General features: G+C 43.1%; 1 protein-coding gene across 1 annotated transcript in view; it reads left to right on the forward strand.

The window, feature by feature from the left end:
• Positions 1-210: 210 nt before the first annotated feature.
• Positions 211-20,450, forward strand: part of ptk7a (protein tyrosine kinase 7a) — a 39,606-nt gene continuing 19,366 nt past the window's right edge. Inside the window, exons 1-5 of the mRNA XM_035746998.2 lie at positions 211-684; positions 16,689-16,985; positions 17,828-17,930; positions 18,151-18,335; positions 18,573-18,720. Coding sequence (XP_035602891.1) covers positions 561-684; positions 16,689-16,985; positions 17,828-17,930; positions 18,151-18,335; positions 18,573-18,720 — 857 coding nt within the window. The 5' untranslated portion in view covers positions 211-560. The remainder of the gene's footprint in view (positions 685-16,688; positions 16,986-17,827; positions 17,931-18,150; positions 18,336-18,572; positions 18,721-20,450) is intronic.

Here is a 20,450-nt window from a genome sequence, read left to right on the forward strand (position 1 = left end):
AATACATCCCCCCTCCTCTCCCCTGTAACTATTCCCCAGGTTGTTGCTGTAAATGAGAATGTGTTCTCAGTCAATTTACCTGGTAAAATCAAATAAAAATAAAATGTTTGCATAGAAAAGTGCAAACACGTTTGGCCTACTAACGCTACCTTTAAAAAAAAATATATTTAGTGCCCACCATCCCCTCACCCCTCCCTCTCTTCTCCAAACACCGGAAGCTTCTCATCCAATGTGGGAGCTAAGGGGAGAGTAAAATAAAAAAGGCTACTTTCATTCAATAGTGTCGAAGTAATTTTATGTAGGCAGCTTTCTTTCTTTTTGTCATTATTTGAAATAATGGAATAGGGCCCACGTCTTCACATTTACAAATTGATCGTGCAACAGTCGTATCATCGGACGACCACTAGACAAAGCAGTCGTTTCTCGTTGGGAGTACTTTTCAGAGGTCTTGTGAAACGTTGATAGTTCAGGTTTTCGCGCTGACTTCCCTTGGTTTTGCGGCTCGTTTTCTCGTGCGAATGATTTAACTTAGTTGTGGCTTACTTTGCTGGAGTTCTATTATGGAGTTACCGTCCACAGAAAATAATGGTTTCAAAGAGAGTAACCTGAACTCGGCGAATAGGAGTAGACAAGGAGTCATGCCGACCATACACACCACGACTCTCTTTCTTATTTTCACCAAAGGTAAGAAGACACCAAGTGGCCACAAGCCCGCCGGGTGTTATACATGTTAAGTTATCTGAAGGTGTGCTTATCGCTCGGTACAATACTCTATACTATAGAAATACTACTTCAATGTAACAAACAAGCTTTATTTCAGAAAAATGTTGGTGACTAGAGTATATATAGTACGTTATCCAATAACTCAAGTTGTAAGTTCCCACAAACAAGTTGAAACAACGTTGCCTTGGTTTAAAAAAAAATGTAACCCTTTTATTCTACGAAAGGCTAGTGTAATATTTAACGGCAGTAAGTAAGCTCGTTGTCACCCACTCCCAAAAAACCTCCAAAAACATAATCGGTGAAAATCGTGCTACCACTTTTGTATTTTTTTTTATGTCCAGTTGGTTAGTTTAGATAATGTCATGACCAAATATTCTATCCCCTTGAGCATTGGTCTTTGACTTGACAGCATTGCAGGGCATACAAAGAACTGTCTTCCAATGCCACACATGGTAATGCTGCTATTTCCATAACAATATGCATTTTACAGTATGTCATTTGAGCTTAGTAGAGCTCATAACAGGACCATGACTAAACTGTTTTTGGGCAGAAGGCAGAATAATTATCAATATTGGTTGTCTGCTAAATTCATGTTTGAATGACCTGACTTCAGAAGTTTCCCTACTGCTCAGCTTGATTCAACAGGCTCTTTCATAGAATATGGCCAGACCTGGGCTGAAGAGAGTGGGGGAAGTGACTGGCCTAGAGTGAGTGTACAAAATATTAAGAACACCTAACTAATATTGAGTTTGCACCCCTCTTTCCCTCATAACAGCCTCAATTTGTTGGGGCATGGACTCTACAAGGTGTCAAGCTTTTCATAGGGATGCTGGCCCATGTTGACTCCAATGCTTCCTACCATTGTGTCAAGTTGGCTGGATGTCCTTTGGGTGAGGGAGCATTTTTGATACTCACAGGAAAATGTTGAGCATGAAAAACCCAGCAGCATTGCAGTTATTGAGACAAACCGGTGCGCGCCTGGCACCTACCACCGTACCCCGTTCAAAGGCACTTTTGTCTTTCCCTTTCACCCTCTGAACGGCACATATACCCAATCCATGTCTCAATTGTCTCCATGCTTAACACTCCTTATTTAACTGGTCTTCTTCACTTCATCTACACTGATTGAAGTGGATTTTACAAGTGACATCAATAAGGAATCATAGCTTTCACCCAGGCTCACCTGGTCAGTCTGTCATGGAGAGCAGGTGTTCTTACTGCTCAAACATTTTCCAATCATCTCAGAGCTCCAATTCTAATTGGGCAGCACAGGCTGATTGTCAGGAATGATATGTTCATAGAGATCCTATAACTGAATTATAGGATCCTATGGATATGTTGGTAAGGCAAATACTGTAGTACAGTGTGTAGAAGGGTAATTTAGCTATGCTGCAGGCTAAAGCCGCCTGTAAAAGTTTAAGGTAAGCTTGTGCAAAGAAGTGACATGGCTCCAGCTCAATGCTTTTGCTTTGGTCCTTCCGCAATGCCCCAATGTATGACTACAGTATATATTTTTTATCTTGTAGGTAAGTGGAAGTGTGGAGAAACAGTCAGGAAATGGATTTGTATCTTTTTGGAGACCTTGAGAAAAAGTGTGTTGGGGTGTTGTCGTTGGCCTCAGGGTCTCTGGAGGAAATGGGACTACATTTGCATGGAAACCCAGGAGATAAAAGCAGCCTGACAAGAGACTTCACAGGTAGTTGAGGGGCCTGCTTGATCTTTAGAACTTGAGGGGGACCATCTCCTTCCATTGTTATGGAAATCAGGATTGGTCTGGGAAAAATACTTTAGAAGCACTCACTGTAATTGCAAAGACAGAAGTAGTATCATTTCTCTTGACAAGCCCCTTTGCTCTGAATTGGACTCACATTTGTTGTTTATTCTAAACTAAGATGACTGAGAAGCATGCTATGCTGTAGTGTGGTTTTCACACTATAATTAAGTGGAAAAGAGCCCCCAGTCTTATTGGACTGTTTTTAAATGCAAGGCTCTGTGTATTGTTTGAAATATCACCATTTTGATTTCTGGGGCTTCAGAGGGGGAAATAAAAATGTCTTCAGATACTTATACATCAAAACCATATTGTGAGCCCTTTTCCCCTGACAAGATGGTCCTGTGTCGTGATTAAGATCTACAGTGTATAATGTGAAACATCCTTTGCCTTTAAGTACTGGAATATGGCCTGCTTCCAAGGAGGTTTCAGTTAGAGGAATAGTTCACATTGATTACAAATGTAACTTGTTTTATAGTTATTTGGAGAGTGGTCTATGTACCTGGAGAGCCGGCGATCTAATATTTGGGTTTGTTTACTTTGCTACACAGCCAGTGTTTGGGCTGCTGACGCTAGTATAGATTATTTTCTTGGTTCTATTACCTTTCACGTGAGGTACATTTGTAAGTTGAGTGAACTCTCGTAAACCAACAGCGCCCACACAGGACATAGGCAACGCCACAGAAGGCTATATCACACAGGGCATAGGGGATGCTACAGCCGGCTATATCGCAGAGATGAGGAAGCGAGAATAACCAAACACATACAATAAGATCAATCACCATTTGCAGCAATAGAAGTGCATTTTCTGAAACATTGAATTATGCTTATAGTATTCTAATCTTATTTCCAACATTTCATCCAATTTGTGTAGTACTTTCAGAGCTTGTACAAATTTGCTGGTTCGAGCACAACCCAGTCCTTATTTCCTATACTGCCATCTGTTCCTACTGTGTGTGTCTTGTTAAAGCAATGGCAACTACTCGTATGAAAGCGAGGGTCACTCTGGTGTATGACACGTGAGGATGGAGGATAAGCAGCTGAAATGTTTTCTTGAAACACATTCTGGATTAGGCGTGATGGCATGTTCTTCTCTCTTGTCGAACTCCTCCGAGGTCTCGTGGGTCTTTGGGACTGTGCCGTTAAATGTCAGGGGTAACCATCACTATTCTCTTTTGGCACACCTCTGGCAGCTGCAGTTTGATCAGACACACAAGTGTTTATTACAGCTGAACTTTAAGATCTGGAAAATATGTTTTTGAAGGAGTTTTTTGGGGGGGGGGGTAGAAATAATAAATCTCACCACTATTGCCCTTTAGTCAGCCAAAGCAAATGGTGTTAGCGGTCAGTGGGCAGCCCTGATATATAGGGCATTTATTTGAGAGGTGGGTTGATGTATAAAGATTTGTCGTACTATTATTAGAAGTGTAAAAATAAGACCTCAACCTCTATGCAACGTCACACACACACACACCAATGAAATATGCACAATTTTAAATGTAACGGTGGAGATTCACAGTTTAGATGTGTAACTGTTAACTGCACAGTAATTTAAAGCAAAACAGCAGTGACACTATTTACACTGTCAAAGGTTTAAAAATTACATGGGCAGGTGGGTGTAAAGGTAACATTTTATAATTGAGTCCTCTGATATGGTTGCTGCTCCTCTATGCTCAACTCATAGGATGATTTATGCCACTTTATTTGCTTGTTGAGTAAATCTAACCCGGGTCAACCCAGCACGGTCGTGCCAAGGCATGTTGTAACCGAGGTGCTTGTAATTAGTTTCCACAATGCCCTCCGTATTTGGGGCCCAACCCTGTGCACAAAGACGATGCCAGCGGCGGACATAACTGACGTTTGATCTGATAGCCCTTAATGAGCTCCTAAAATGACAGCCTGGCAGATGTGTGAAATGAATGCCTGTGTAAACTATGCCACCCGTCGTGAGATTGCTCGCCGGCAGAGAAATAGCAGGGCCTTGGCAAGGAGGAAGAGATTCAGCTCATAAGATGTCAAGTTATCTGATATGGAGTGTCAGCCATGAATGGCCTGAACAAAATGGTGGGGAAAATTGGTCTGTTTTGAAGTGTCTAATGATGAACTGTTCAACAACAAAAAGCTCAGAACTATTGTGTCTCTAGACTCATGGTAGTATGTGTTTTTAAACATTTCAAAGCAGTTGGTTTAACTATTGCTTTTGTTGTTGTTTTTTTGCTAAATTGGACGTTCTTTAGAACCAATTTAGGAAACTACATCTGTGTGCGGATCTGTTACTCTGGCGTACTTAGGTGCTTATTTAAAAAAAAAAAATGTATCCCCCTTTTCACTCCTTGATGGAAACCGCTTTGTTGGTAAAATAAAAGTGCTATATTTAGCTTTGAACTTGTTCCTAAAAACAGCTCCAATTTCCTTTGTGTGGCCAGGAAACGTTGGGTTGAAATCAACAGCTTTCACTGGATTAAAAACGGACGATTTGTGTGGAAGATTGCCACTTTCTAGATGAATCAAATATCACCCCTTTTTTTTATTTTTTTTTTTAGACATGCCTTTCTGCCAAAGCTAGGACCTAGGCTTGTCTTTCAACCGCATAAGAGCCATTGGCACCATATCAGTCAAGGTGCATAGCCCTGTAACCCTGGCCAACCTCAGTGCTGCTGACTGGGAGAGGAGTGTTTCCATGTTGTAAAGTACACTAGGAAAGCCCGGCAGATGTCATTCACAATTCCACATAGAGATTTGGCTGCATTTCTTTTCCATTTTTAGAGAGGGATTTCACAATTTATTGAGGACTGATAATGGCTTTTTGATAAGAATATTTGCAGATATATATTTTTTAAACTCCCAGAACTGCTTGGGTTTTGTGCGAATGATAAGTAATGACATAAGAGTAATTGCTGACGCAGTGTATAAACTATACACAAAAGTAGTGGTCCAACTGTTTATGTCCGTGCCATCCCTTCATGCTCCTCTAAAATGACGACGGCATGTGAAATGGACAGCAAAACTTCCAGATGAAAAGAACCCTGTCTGACAGAGCCAATCACAACTATGCACGGCTCTCGTTGAGCATGATGAGGTACACCAAAGGCTGCTCAAAAGCCACAGGCTCCAATCATCAAGGGAAACCCACACAGACTGAATCCAGGGCAGAGAGGTCACGAGCAGGGGAGAAGAGATGTTTTTACACTTCGCCACCCAAGAACAAGCTCAGTCTGAACCGTTTGAAGAACTAGGGACATGAGTGCTGGTACCTTTTTTGAGTCCCTCTGTGGTAAAACAATATTTATTGCTAGATGTTTTGCCAGATTTTTGCCCTTTGTTGTGTATTAACCCTTTCCGGTCCTCTCAAGGGCTGTCTGGCGAGATTTGTTTTAGGGACAATTTTAGTCTGTTGACCTGCCTGGAACCAATATGGAGTTGCCTGGTGACTCTCCTGAGTGCTCTGCAGAGAGAACAAGTGGTTCTTGTTATGAGATCAGAATTTGTATAATTAAATTGAAGTCCATATGCTTTTCATTAAGCGCCATCTATTTCCAGAACCGAATTTAGAAATGCCACAACATTCCCAGAGCACCAAAGGCTTTTTAGATTTTATGTATTATAAAGAGAAGCGTGTGGAATTTACTGTGAAGGATAGACTAACCTTCAGTACTACACACATTGCCCCTTCCCGCCAATTTAGTTTGTGAGAATAAATAATTACTTGGTTAATATGCCAACACTATCAACATATGTGGTCTAAAAAAACTGCTGGGTTGCACAACTGTGAATGTCCCAAGCCTCGTCTCCTAAACATTTCAACATCCTCTGCTGTTAGCCTCCCTTAATGTTTATTGTATTTTGTCCCTCCTTGTGTGCTGTAGGGGTATTGTTTGTTTGTCAGGGGCCCCACGCTTTCTGCGGTATGCATCAGTCGCTTGCACTTCTCACAGCATGAGGTCAACACTGCCAACTGGCAGGCGTGGAGAGGGTGAAGCAGGGGGTGGAGAGGATGACCCCCCCCCCCCCCACAGGGGACAGCTAATTGCATCGCATTCTAAATCTCACATCGAAAACACATACTCTGGATAGACTTCCAAGTCTGAGCTGCCTGCGGCAGATGCCATACCACAGTGGATGAGGGGGCATAGTTGAGATGTCATGGGTTGTATCCTGGCTTTGGTGCATCAATTGTTATTTCCCCCCCGAAAACAGAGATGAGGCTACTTTATCACCTTCAAGCCAGTTAGCCAACAGTAAAATGAAAGCCCCAAGGCTCACATGAGAAAAGTGGCTGAACCCCTGACTCTTCCAGGGCCGGAAACTTGGCTCTGGACTCTAACGATCGAGGTACACACAGCTTTTATTTTCTTCTCCAGGAGCATATCAAATTAGGCATAAGTAAAGGCTTTGATTTCTGAATCAGAAAATGTTAAAATCTACAAGGAAAAGGTCTTATCAGAAATGCATCAAAACCCCTGCCAAATAATATCAACACTTAATATTTGGTTTTTGGAGGAATTGAGTTAAAAAAAATATTGCCTTGTGCCTCTTAATTCTGTAACCAAAAAGCTACATATCTTTTAAAATGTCTCTCCCTCATGAGGGAGGATAATGAAAGTTCACAAAATAATAGGTAATGGTAGACCTACCGATTTCAGTTATAGTGATTTTACTGATGTCAATTTTACTTGAATTATTAAGTGAATATAACTCGTAATTCTGTTACCAAATTGGTACAATGGGAAATCATAATAGTCACAAATCACAGTTGGGTCACCTGCTACTGTCCTCCCTTCCACTGTCATGTTCAGCTCAGAACAGCTTTGTCTGTCTCATGGTCAAACCAAGAGTGTTAAAAACAGGCTGAGTCTGGACAACCTCTCGCTCCAGTTAAATGTCACCTCTCCCAGCTCTTACTGACCTCTACCCACGAGCCCACTGTAACGAGCATCCTAACGCACTGACCGACATCAGACGCCCATGGATGTTGAAAAGTAGTTTTGCATTTGGTCAGTCGACCCTGGCCTCGATGTTTAACGTCCAGATGGACCTGGACCAAATCTGAACCTATATTTCACAAGTTTGGATAGCTCAGTGGAGTGTAACTGCACATTTCCGCACCCAAAGAATATCCCGCTTTTACACAGGACAATTCATGTGATACTGCTGCAGTTTGCCCACACACTAGTCGCCGTTCAACTCCATCGTACATCGTTGTTTAGTCGGCTAAATAGAGTAGAGTACAATGTAGTACAGTACAGAAAAATGTATTCTATATTCTAATACTGTATAATAGGTGGTTTAATCAGTTAGTCTTTTCTGTAGTATTTGTCTAAGTCGTGTCATGTAATTAAATATTTTTTTACTGTCATCTCCACCAAGAAAATTACCATGTATGGCCATAGTAAGCTCTCGCTAATCTCTGCGCGCCCCCCCCCAGCTGTTTTGTCCCTTGTATGTGCAGTGACGGGGCAGGGGATTCTCATATAAATGTTTTGGCCACAGATGGGTATCCATCTCACAGCTGGGCCCCTGCGTTAAATGAAGGGAACGGTTCACCAAGGATTTAGTCTCATCGGCCTCTGATACAATCGCATGCCATGCTCTCTGTGATGACAGGACAGAAGAGAACAGCTGCAATGCAAACCCATCCTAGGTCTGGTTTCTTATATCGAATTAATTCCAATGAATGTTTTTCTGCAATATTCAGGTTGTTTGAATCGCATGAAGTTATTTTGTATACCCTTTTTATGAGCGTTTGTCTGCTTGTTCTCACGTTGTCTTTTTGGTCTCCTTCGCTGTAAGGCAGGCGACCAAGCTTATTCTGGACAGGATTTGGGCAAGAGTGAAACCTCTTGCTTTGCCTTTTCCTCTCTGTTTCCACACACACCAAGCCCCTCCCTCTGCCACACCAACAAAGTTGAGAGAAGACTTCTTCCTCTGACAAGCACTGTCAACTCGCAATTTGAGGTTTGGTCCAACAGAATCTGTCAAATGGACACTGAAATGCATTGAGACATTTTACTGCAATAAAGAAGTTAACCTTTCTAACGATACCTTTTAAAGAAATGTTTCAACTACTCAAATTGCACGCAGAGCAGACACTAATAAAACAGGAGTATCAGTGAACATTCTGGAAAATGAATGCTCAGTTTGTCACACGGCATTTTAGCTACAGACTGTTAGCTGTGGTCTTTTATTTTTTATTTTTTTAAATAAATGTGCAGTAAGCATTCAAACATTAATATAATGAATTGGCAACTCGTTTTCATTCTGAGAAATAAGGTAGGCCACTTGATTTTAACATCTGAACACAGTGGACAGGCTAGCATGCTGTTCAAACAGTGGGAGACAGACAGAAGGGTGTGTTCATAACAATTCAACTGTTCTGCCTTGTTAGCGAACAAATAGATTCAAGTTAGCTAAACTTTAAATATAAACATTAACTGGCTACTTACTAGCATGTTCTTTTGCTTGAGAGATTGAGACCTGTGTTAATTTTCTGTATGGTAATATCTGCTACAAGACGTTTGTTATTATATGTACATTATGCATTTGTTCTGGTAAAATGTTTGAACAAAAAGGGCATTTTCATAGACTTGAAAGCCAGATCAGTGATTATTGCAAAAAAAAAGAATCAGGTGAAACTAGTTAGAGAAATGATATTATTTAGCCTAATTTCACACGCTGTGAATTCATTAGATTATTGCTGACTGTTTAATGCGGTGTATTTTACCTTTTTAATTGTACAACAATGCTTATTTAGAGAACATAAACAAAATATATTGTGAATTGCCCTTAAGTTTGAAAAAAAAATGGAGATGTGATTTTTAGGCCAGATCGCCCCGCCCTATTCTATCCTACTGCCGGGCTGTTCTTTGCTGCGCTCCTCCTTTTTGAGTGGAACATTGTCATTATTGTCAATTTATCCAGGAAACACATTTAGCAGTTATGATTAAATTGACTCCTATGCCTACTTCATCCTAATCTCGCTTGACTTCCTTTACCCTAGTATGGGGAAAATGAGTCCAACACAGCAGTGTCTGATAAATCCCTCAAGCAACATCCTACTCAGTGTCATTGTCTTACATCAGGTGGCGTCTTGATTTCACCTGAACTGTCTCGTATCTCCGTAAATGGTAATGGCTGCCATAACGTTGAAAATATTACCTACGTGACATCGTCTGCGGAACTTAATTTCTACATCAAAATTGTCTGAATTAATCTAAGCTAAAACAAATGTCTTTTTCTTTTTGGTGAGCTAAGGAATATTGTGCTTCAATTAGCAGTTGGTTCTGAAGTTTTGACTATATGTGCGAAAGCTAATGTAAATTTGTCCAACGTTAGCTGAGCCAGTCCCTGAAATCATCTTTGACTGAAACGGTGCTGCTAACTAACCAGCTACCTAGTACTGCACACAATGTTGTCTTCCAAAAAAAGCTAGCTAGCTAGCAAGTTACTGTAGCTAGTAGTGCTAGCTGATGCTTCCATTGAGTTTTCATGAAGCAGCTGTTCTTCTGCCACGAGTCATTGCAGTAGCCTCCCGAGTCAGCTGTTGTGCTCAGCTGACCCAACGATACGATTACAGGGAGAAACATGCTGATCATGCGGACTGATTTCTGATATCAGTTCTTTTTAATTGTGGGTCTGCATGCCTACAACCTCAGGAGAATTTAGACAGGCCAATGCAAGCTTTTTGTGTCATTCATGTCAGTAAGCTAGTTACAACAGTTAGCTACATAGCTGATCAAGTCACTGCAATGGCAACCAACATCCTTGCGCAGCCTTTGTGCAGGAGGTAGCCACTGGTTTATTTAAACATTTTTGCGTACTATTAAATCACTCAAAGTTTGTAATACCTTTGCTCACTAGTTAATCTGTCTTTCTTGGAATGTCATGTCATACAAGAGCACAGTGATGTCAAATTGGGAACTATGTTTGAATTTTAATGGCGGATGTGTAACAGAATAACTTTACATCCGTCCCCTCGCCCATGAACCAGGGACCTTCTGCACACATCAGCAACAGTCACCCATGAAGCATCGTTACCCATCGCTCCACAAAAGCCGCGGCCCTTACAGAGCAAGGGGAACTACTACTTCAAGGTCTCAGAGCAAGTGACGTAACCGATTGAAACGCTATTTAGCGCACACCGCTAACTAAGCTAGCCGTTTCACATCCGTTACACTCACCCCCCTTTTGACCTTCCTCCTTTTTCCGCAGCAACCAGTAATCCGGGTCAACAGCATCAATGTAACAGTATAATTTTAAACCGTCCCCTCGCCCATACCCGGGCGCGAACCAGGGACCTTCTGCACACATCGACAACAGTCACCCTCGAAGCATCGTTACCCATCGCTCCACAAAAGCAGAGCAAGGGGAACTACTACTTCAAGGTCTCAGAGCAAGTGACGTAACCGATTGAAACGCTATTTAGCGCACACCGCTAACTAAGCTAGCCGTGGCCCTTATCAGAGTGGATTCACTGTCTCCCCTTTTGCCTGTTGTCTGTCACTCTGGACTGTGTTATTAAATGGAGGGTGACTTGCTCCTACTGCACTGTCCCAATGGACTGCAGGCCCCAACTGGTTCATCTCAGTATCTGCGGGCATTTCAGAGCGGGCACCTGTTTAACCATGTCCAGCTTGACACTGTCCCTCAACGTGGGAGCAGCTGCATAAACTTCCAACTTCCTGCTGTCCTGGACCCTCTGATTGGCCTTGTGAACGCCTACCTACCCCCTTCGACTGCAACGCCCCTTAAATGGCTCTTTGTTTGAGGGGTCCAGGCCCAGTGTGATACCGCAGGCCCAACTGCCTTGTCTTCTTGCCCCTGACCGTCACGTAGCTTGATGACTTAAATAGCCTTTTGCATGCTCCCATGGCGTTGTCTCAAGTGGATGAGATGAGGACAATGGGAGATCCAGTTTCCACTGTTGTGTATCTGCATAACGATGCTCCTCAGCCTTGTGGACCGTGGGTATGGTGAAACACACCTCAGTAAAAGTTATGGTAAGCGTACGTACAATGCTGTTGTCATTTATGGACACACCTTGTGGTGGGTCATATTTCACAGGGTGGTTTTGTTTTATGGCTCAATTTAATACTTGGCTCCTTTAGTGGACAGGTGGTCCAAATCAACGCTACACAATTGTTAAGTGGGAGTCTGCTCGCGTCCATGGAGTCATCCTTACGCCTGATGTATAGCACCAAAATAGGTCAGTTTGAAGTTACCACAGCGGAAGCCCACAAATATAAGGTAACATTCTCATTTTCATTCCACAGTTTGCCGTTGTGGTCTCTCCCAGTCTTCTTCACGTTCCACAGCGTTCTGTATCTTGTGAATTAAACCTAAAATATTTCTGTGCCCATCTTTCCCTGCCTACAGTCAATAGCGCTTGGTGGGAGGTCCCTGCATCTGCAATGAAGCCTCGTAGGTATCTTCAAATGGAACCAGTCACAGGCCCAGTATCTTTACACTAAAGGGTCCTTGACCGCTGTGCATCAAAGCCCTCCTTTGTGTGAGCGAGGGAGAAACCACATGATTTTTTTTTTTGTTGGCACGAACAGAGCCAAGTTGATCTTTGAGACAAGTAGGGTACCGCTATATGAGCTGGAAGAGGAAGACCAGTGCCCTAAAGCTCCGGGTGCATAACTTATACAGAATGAAAGAGTTTTACAACTCGACCGATCCAACGCATGTAACATAACAATTGATGCCTCAACTTTTTCGCTTCCCTGCTTGGTGCACGATTTGTGTCTTCAGGTTCACATGAATATTGATTTTAGCTCGATCTTGGGAGGTTGTGTTTGTCGCTCAGATCCCAGTTGTGATGTAATGTACAGCGTTTTATGCAGCAACAGCTTCCATTTGTGGTTCATGTTTCAGCCAATCAGGTTTGCTTACACTCGGTTAGTATAGTTCCACTGCTCCAGCAACTATGAATGCCACCTTTGTCACTTTAAATTCCTGCCCTGGAATCAAGGAAGAGGTTTGGAATGTGCCAGACATTTCTGCAGAGGCTAGGGTCCTCACCTAGACACTGATTTTTGTAGACACTTTTAAATGTGGAAGACCCTTGTCATTCCTGATATCTCAGAGAATCTCATGATTTGAAATTCAATATAAAATGAAGCCTACTGGACTCCAATGGTTCATCATGATGCTCTGGTAAATGTACCATCTCTGGTCAAACAATTATTTACATGAAACAAATGTTAGAGGCATCATCCTCACGACCTAGTTTAGCTACACTCTGCACAGTTGATGCCGTGCAACATGGCGAGTCACCACATGTCTGTTGGTTCAATTTGTTTGGCGAGTAAATTTCCCCAGAGTCCACCCAGAAGAGGCGACAAACAGACTGACGCTCGCTGGAGGCCACACGAACACTCGCCCGGTTTATTTTCCTGTGGAAAAAGTGCAAGAAAGATGTACACATACCCCTGAACTGTCCACTGCATATTCATGCGGGGAAAGAAAACACATTTTCCTGATTTAGGCGGGGGCTAGGTTCCTCTGTGGCTGCTTATGATAAAAGTAAGCGTCACGTTTGTTTTCTGAGAGAATGTCTGAATCATTCAAGCAAATGTATTTATAAAGCCCTTCTTACATCAGCTGATGTCACAAAAGGCTGTACAGAAACCCTAAACAGAAAGCATTGCAGGTGTAGAAGCACGGTGGCTAGGAAAAACTCAGGCTATGAGGGTTGGCCAGTACTCTTCTGGAGATTATAACAGAACATGGCCAAGATGTTCATAGATGACCAGCAGGGTCAAATAATAATAATCACAGTGGTTGTCGAGGGTGCAACAGGTCAGCACCTCAGGACTAAATGTCAGTTGGCTTTTCATTCAGAGTATCTCTACCGCTCCTGCTGTCTCTAGAGTTGAAAACAGCAGGTCTGGGACAGGGAGCACATTGAACTCTATCTTTAAATAGAAGAGATACTTTATTGAATAGCCTAGATTTAGGTTTGTTTATTAATTGCAATGGTTCTTGAATGACACCAACAGGCTCTGTTTGTATACTTGTTGTGACTTGTAGTTTTGAATAATGGAGGTGTGAGTAGACATAATAGCTATAGCCTACATTGCAGCAATGACTCCCTATTCTCTTGTCTGTTCAGTTCTTCTGGGTCTTGGTACACTCTTAATCAAGAGTATTCTCTGAGAGGATCCTGTCTCCATAGCAGCAACAGGCACAGATAATGGCTTGTCCTGTCCCTCTGGCTGCGCTAAGTTTGGAATGTGTCCTCCCCTGTAGAGGAGAGAGCTAGTCTCTGTGTGTGTTTTATTTATTAGTGGACAACAGGATGTGTGAGAGCTAGTACAGAGCCAAAGAGACGAGTCCTGGGGGAAATTGTTATTGACAAGGTGACAAGATACAAATGTGTCGTTCTGCCCCTGAACAGGCAGTTAACCCACTGTTCCCAGGCCGTCATTGAAAATAAGAATGTGTTCTTAACTGACTTGCCTGGTTAAATAAAGGTAAAATAAATAAATAAAATTGGGTACCAAGGGCCACTCTCCTTCCTGTAGTCTCAATTAGACTCTCACTAGGTACGTCTAATGATAGAACTACTCTAGAAGCAGTGAGAACACAGTGTTGTGTAGTTAAAAAAAAAATTTACTAGGCAAGAACAAATTCTTATTTTCAATGACGGCCTAGGAACAGTGGGTTAACTACCTGTTCAGGGGCAGAACGACAGATTTGTACCTTGTCAGCTCGGGGATTTGAACTTGCAACCTTTCGGTTACTAGTCCAATGCTCTAACCCCTAGGCTACCCTGCCCAGTTGACTGAAGTTGTGTAGCTAGCAAGGCTGTGAGCTTTTAATTTTGGATGGAAAGAGGGGGAGCATGATAGCCCACCAGAACAAAGAGGTCATTGGACAGGTCATCATTGTAAATAAACATTTTCTCTTAATTGACTTAACCTTTAAAAAAAAAAAAAAATACAGGTAACTAAAATGCATGGATGTTAAGACACTTTTACTCACATTTCCTGGGTAACCCAGGAGTCCCATTCATCCAAGGCTGAGGGGTATGAATGAATACCTCATCCACTTGAAGCCGGGCAGATGCCACTCCGCATTTCATCCCCTTCGCCGGTATGCACCCTCGACCTGCGACGTGTTGACCGTGTGTATTAAAAAGAGACCAAACCAGGTGCAGCCACACTGGAGTTGAACTGTTCAGGATACATTCTTTTTTAGTTGTTTCAACCAGTCTCTTGATTCCACACATGTATGTCACGATCACAGCACATTTTTATTGTTGATAGACTTATGAAACAGAACATAATATGGATTCGGTACTCAAACACAGACATATAGTATCAGTTATAGCCAGTTATTGTTGATAGACTTATGAAACAAAATATAACTATGATGGATTCAGTGCTCAAACACACACATATAGTATCAGTTATTGTCCCCCCTCTAGTAAAATACAGCAACTTGTACACAAACAGAGGCCAAATGCCAAAGTAAGGTGGTATGCATTCCATGGTGGAGTGAGGGGGGGGATCAACTGAGTGATGGCACAGTGCCCGCCTACCTGCAAAATCACTGATATCAGCTCAGTTGATGAGTGCCAGTCATTCATCCTCTTTGCTCATTATAAGTGTAGCCTACTTGTGCCACCCCCCCCCCCCTCTCCATGGGAAAGCAGAGGCTTTATTTCCCACTCCCAGTGCAGACTGGTCCACTCCCAGCATGGGCCTTCGCTCGGCCTGGGCCCCAGTAACCAGTCACTGGAGCGAGACAGACTGCCGTCTCAGTCTCAGGCAGTCATCTGTCTGGATGAATGGGCAGCTCTGAGTTCCAGACAGGCCCTGCCAATCACTGAGGATCAGTGGCACTCTATTCAACGTCTGGGACAGAGAGAGAGAAACAAATCCGTCATTGATATTCATACTTAGTATTACTAGCATTTATTCATTTGAAGGTTCACACTTATTATTCTAGTAGTTTGACTTGATCTGCTTGTGTAACTAGAATTTTCGCTCACATCTCCCATAGACATAAATTAATGAGTTGCGCAAAAGTCTGATTTGCAAATGCGCTCAATTTGGAATCTGGACATTTGAATGTCTTTTAAACAAGGACAACCTAGCATAGTTTTAATGTAGTGAATGGCTGTGTCCTGTAGGGTGTTCTAATGGCTTATACTGCACCCTTAAAGGGATAGTTCACTTTTATGAAGTTTTTTCTTATTTACAGCTCCCCTAGGGTGGTGTTGTATAATCCAAACCACTTTGAAGTTAATTGTCCAAGTGTTTAGCAACATCCCAAATCTCCTGGCCAGTATTTGTTTGTGCATGTAGCAATGCAAGTGGAAACTCATGGTCTTGCAGGAGACGTGGTTATTATTTGGGATGAGAGTACATACCTGGCATGTCACTCAGCAAGGGGAGGGAGGCCAAGGAGTTATGAACCATGAAACTGGGGCCCATGGTCTGTCTGCAGCACACCTGGGTGTCTCTGTCTGCAGCACACCTGGGTGTCTGTCTGTCTGTCTGCAGCACACCTGGGTGTCTGTCTGTCTGTCTGTCTGCAGCACACCTGGGGGCCTGTCTGTCTGTCTGCAGCACACCTGGGGGCCTGTCCGTCTGTCTGTCTGCAGCACACCTGGGGGCCTGTCTGTCTGTCTGTCTGCAGCACACCTGGGTGTCTGTCTGTCTGTCTGCAGCACACCTGGGTGTCTGTCTGTCTGTCTGCAGCACACCTGGGTGTCTGTCTGTCTGTCTGCAGCACACCTGGGTGTCTGTCTGTCTGTCTGCAGCACACCTGGGTGTCTGTCTGTCTGTCTGCAGCACACCTGGGTGTCTGTCTGTCTGCAGCACACCTGGGTGCCTGTCTGTCTGTCTGTCTGCAGCACACCTGGGTGCCTGTCTGTCTGTCTGTCTGCAGCACACCTGGGTGTCTCTGTCTCTCTACTCCCAGCTGCCAGTGGACAAAAGAGCCAAGGGTGTCGAGGGGAGACGGTGGAAGGGGAAAAGCATTGTCCTCTTTCCTTTTTTATGATTTTTTGAGTTGATGTGCGGATGGTTGAAAGTAGTCTTTGACTTGATCTTTTCAAGGAAGAAAAATAAGATGAATAAGTATGTGCATCAAATGCAGGCTTGATGAACGGAATACTTTTTGGTTTAGCGTAACACGTAAGAGCATAACGACTAATTCCTCTCTTTCTCTTTTCATTATCCAGTTCTCACCGTTCACGCCGCCTCCTTCCACTTCACCAAGGAGCCCAAGTCCCAGGATGCCTTGCACGGCCGGAGCGCCATGTTACGCTGCGAGGTCAGCGACGCGGAGGGCGTGAGTTACAGCTGGCTGCAAAACGGCGATGCGGTGAATGACACGGAGCGCCGCTTTCGGGAGGGCGGCAACCTCAAGTTCACCTATGTGGACCGGGTGCTGGATGCCGGGACCTTCCGGTGCCTGGCCGCCAACAATGCCACGGGAGGAGAAGAGCGCTCCACGGAGGCGTCCTTCAACATCAAATGTGAGTTTACTTAATTGCTACTTAATTTTACTTAATTATTTCTCATCAATGTTTTGAGATCTCATAACCAAAATACTGTAAGAAGAGGTGCAGTTGTTAAATTCATACACATATATTGATATGACTCAAACTAGCACTAAGCATGGATGGTAGTGTAATAGCAAATGATAGGCATAATTATGTTACTGCAATAATTTTTCCAAATGCACTGAATTGGCTGCAAAGCAATTAACACCATATTAGACCTTATGAGGACCTACCTGTTTTGAATATTGACAGTTGCCTTTGCAGCCATAGATTCAAACTTATTGAGTTTTATTCTTCCATATGGAAACTCAATATGTCTGTCCTCCCATGTGTGTCTATAACCATCAAACGCATCTCCTGAAGCGCTAAGAAAACGCTGCATCTTACTTATAAAGACTCTTACGAGAGCCAGCCAGTGCTTTCCTTTACCTAACTCTTATTTCCGCCGGACCAAAAAACGAAATCACGCCTGCGTGAGAGGTTATTTTGAGTGCGGGGCGGACAAAAGTGTCATTTATGTCCTCTACCAAGACGGACCGCTTGTGAAGTTGCTGGGTCTGGCTGGCCGTGTCACAAAACAAGGAAGGTCAGCTGACAGGAAAGGGGCCGTTTTGGGAGCCCGGCACTAAGTTAGCCGGCCAGGTGTGAATGGCTGGTTTGTTTGTGTAAATGGGCAGCAAGAGGGGGGTTGACACCTTTTTCTTTTCTTTTTTCCCCTCCTTTTTATTAACCCACCTTGTGTGCTCGCCCTCTACCTTCTGTCTTTTTTTAACACTCACTCAACCTACCTCTTCCCCCCCCCATCTGTCACACAGGGCTAGAGAGTGGTGGGGTGACCCTGAAAGATCCTGCATCAGAGCAGGACATCAAGAGCTCTGCCCCTGTGACGTTCCGGTGCAACATTGATGGACACCCACGGTGAGAAGCACAAGAGTTCATGCATATTAAAATAGACTGGGTACTTGCCGCTTTTACATTTTTTTCAGAGTGAACATCTTTTTAAGAGAGTATGTGAACTGAAACATTCTGACGCCCTTACAAGGCCTGACGGGGCCTCAAAGCGTTCATCAGTCTCTCCACTTATTCTTATGTGCCAACTCACTCATGCATATTAAGTAGTCATGTCTTCCTCCCCCAGACCAACATGCCACTGGTACAGAGACGGCGTACGCCTGCCGGAGAAGAGCCATCAGATCAACAACAAGGAGCGAACTCTGACCCTGCCCAGTGCCAGCCCAGACAACAATGGCCTCTACTATTGCTGTGCCAAAAATCCAGCTGGGCACGTGTGCAGCAATGTCAACTTCACCCTTGATATCATAGGTGTGTATATGGACAAAGATTCAATAAAGAAGAGGTGAGGAGGGATGGCAGTTCCCCCCCCCATAGTTTAATTGCAAAGCAACACCCAGCCCCACCGACATTAACATTGTGACATTGTGATAGAAGCCAGAGCTGAAGTTGACCGGTCTCTTACCTTTCTTATGTACTCTGTGTGATGTATACCTCTTTCTCACAGTCTCTTCATACCACACACTCACACCCTTACCCTCTGTATAGATAAAAGTTTCCCTCGTCCCGTGGTGATTCCTGAGGACCTGGTGGTGATGAGGAACGAGGAGGCCCTCCTTAACTGCCTGTTCACTGCCGAGCCCCCTCCCACCCAAGAGTGGTACCATCAGGACGAGCTAATCACCAACAAGTCCCGGTAAGACTTTTGTGTGTGTTTATATCTATCTACATACACTACTGTTCAAAAGTTTGGGGTCACATAGAAATGTTTTTGAAAGGAAAAGAAAAAAAAATGAATGTCCATGAAAATAACATCAAATTGATCAGAAATACAGCGTAGATATTGTTCATGTTGTAAATGACTATTGTACCTGGAAACTGCTCTTTATTTTATGGAATATCTACATAGGCGTACCGAGGCCCATTATCAGCAACCTTCACTCCTGTGTTCCAATGGCACGTTGTGCTAGCTAATCCAAGTTTATAATTTTAAAAGGCTAATTGATCATTAGAACACCCCTTTGCCATTATGTTAGCACAGCTGGAAACTGTTGTCCTGATTAAAGAAGCAATAAAACTGGCCTTCTTTATACTTGTTGAGTATGTGGAGCATCAGCATTTGTGGTTTCGATTTACAGGCTGAAAATGGCCAGAAACAAAGAACATTCTTCTGAAACTCGTCAGTCTATTCTTGTTCTGAGAAATGAAGGCTATTCCATGTGAGAAATGGCCAAGAAACTGAAGATCTCGTACAACGCTGTGTACTACTCCTTTCACAGAACACCGCAAACTGGCTCTAACCAGAATAGAAAGAGGAGTGGGAGGCCCCAGGTCACAACTGAGCAAGAGGACAACAAGTACATTGGTGTGTCTAGTTAAAGAAACAGACGCCTCCATAAGTTCTCAACTGGCAGCTTCATTAAGTAGTACCCGCAAAACACCAGTCTCAACTCAACAGTGAGTTGGTGACTCGGGGATGCTGGCCTTCTAGGCAGAGTTCCTCTGTCCAGTGTGTGTGTTCTTTTGCCCATCTTCAGCTTTTCCTTTTATTGGCCAGTCTGAGATATGGCTTTTTCTTTGCAACTCTGCCTAGAAGGCCAGCATCCCAGAGTTGCCTTTTCACTGTTGACGTTGAGACTGGTGTGTGTGAGATATTCTCGCTCTCGCTCGCTCTCTCTTGTCAAAAGTTTGGACACACCTACTAATTTTATTTAACCTTTTATTAACTAGGAAATTCTTATTTACATGGGGGGCTGGGATTAAATATAAATCTAGGACAAGACATCCCACACAAACATCATAAGAGACAACATTACATAAAGAGAGACTGAAGACAACATTCCAATGTTTTTCTTTATTTACTATTTTCTACTTTGTAGAATAAGTGAAGAAATCAAAACTATGAAATAACACACATGGAATCATGTAGTAACCAAAAAAAGTGTTAAACAAAGTAGATTTTAGATTCTTCAAAGTAGCCACCCTTGATGACAGCTTTGCAAACTCTTGGTGTTCCCTTAACAGGCTTCATGAGGGTATCACCTGGAATGGATTTCAATTAACAGGTGTGCCTTGTTAAAAGTTAATTTGTGGAATTTCTTTCCTTAATGCGTTTGAGCCAATCGTTTGTGTTGTGACAAAGTAGGGGTAGTATACAGAAGATAGCCCTGTTTGGTAAAAGTTCAAGTCCATGTAATGGCAAGAACAGCTCAAATAAGCAAAGAGAAATGACAGTCCATTACTTTAAGACATGAATGTCAGTCAATCCAGAACATTTAACCCCTCTAGGGTATGTGGGACGCTAGAGTCCCATCTGGCCAACATCCAGTGAGATTGCAGAGCGCCAAATTCAAATACAGAAATACTCATAATAAAAATTGAGAAAACAAAACAGATTTTTTACATAGGTTTAAACCTATGTAAGAT

This window comes from Oncorhynchus keta, chromosome 32, assembly GCF_023373465.1.
Source record: "Oncorhynchus keta strain PuntledgeMale-10-30-2019 chromosome 32, Oket_V2, whole genome shotgun sequence".
NCBI lineage: Eukaryota > Metazoa > Chordata > Actinopteri > Salmoniformes > Salmonidae > Oncorhynchus > Oncorhynchus keta.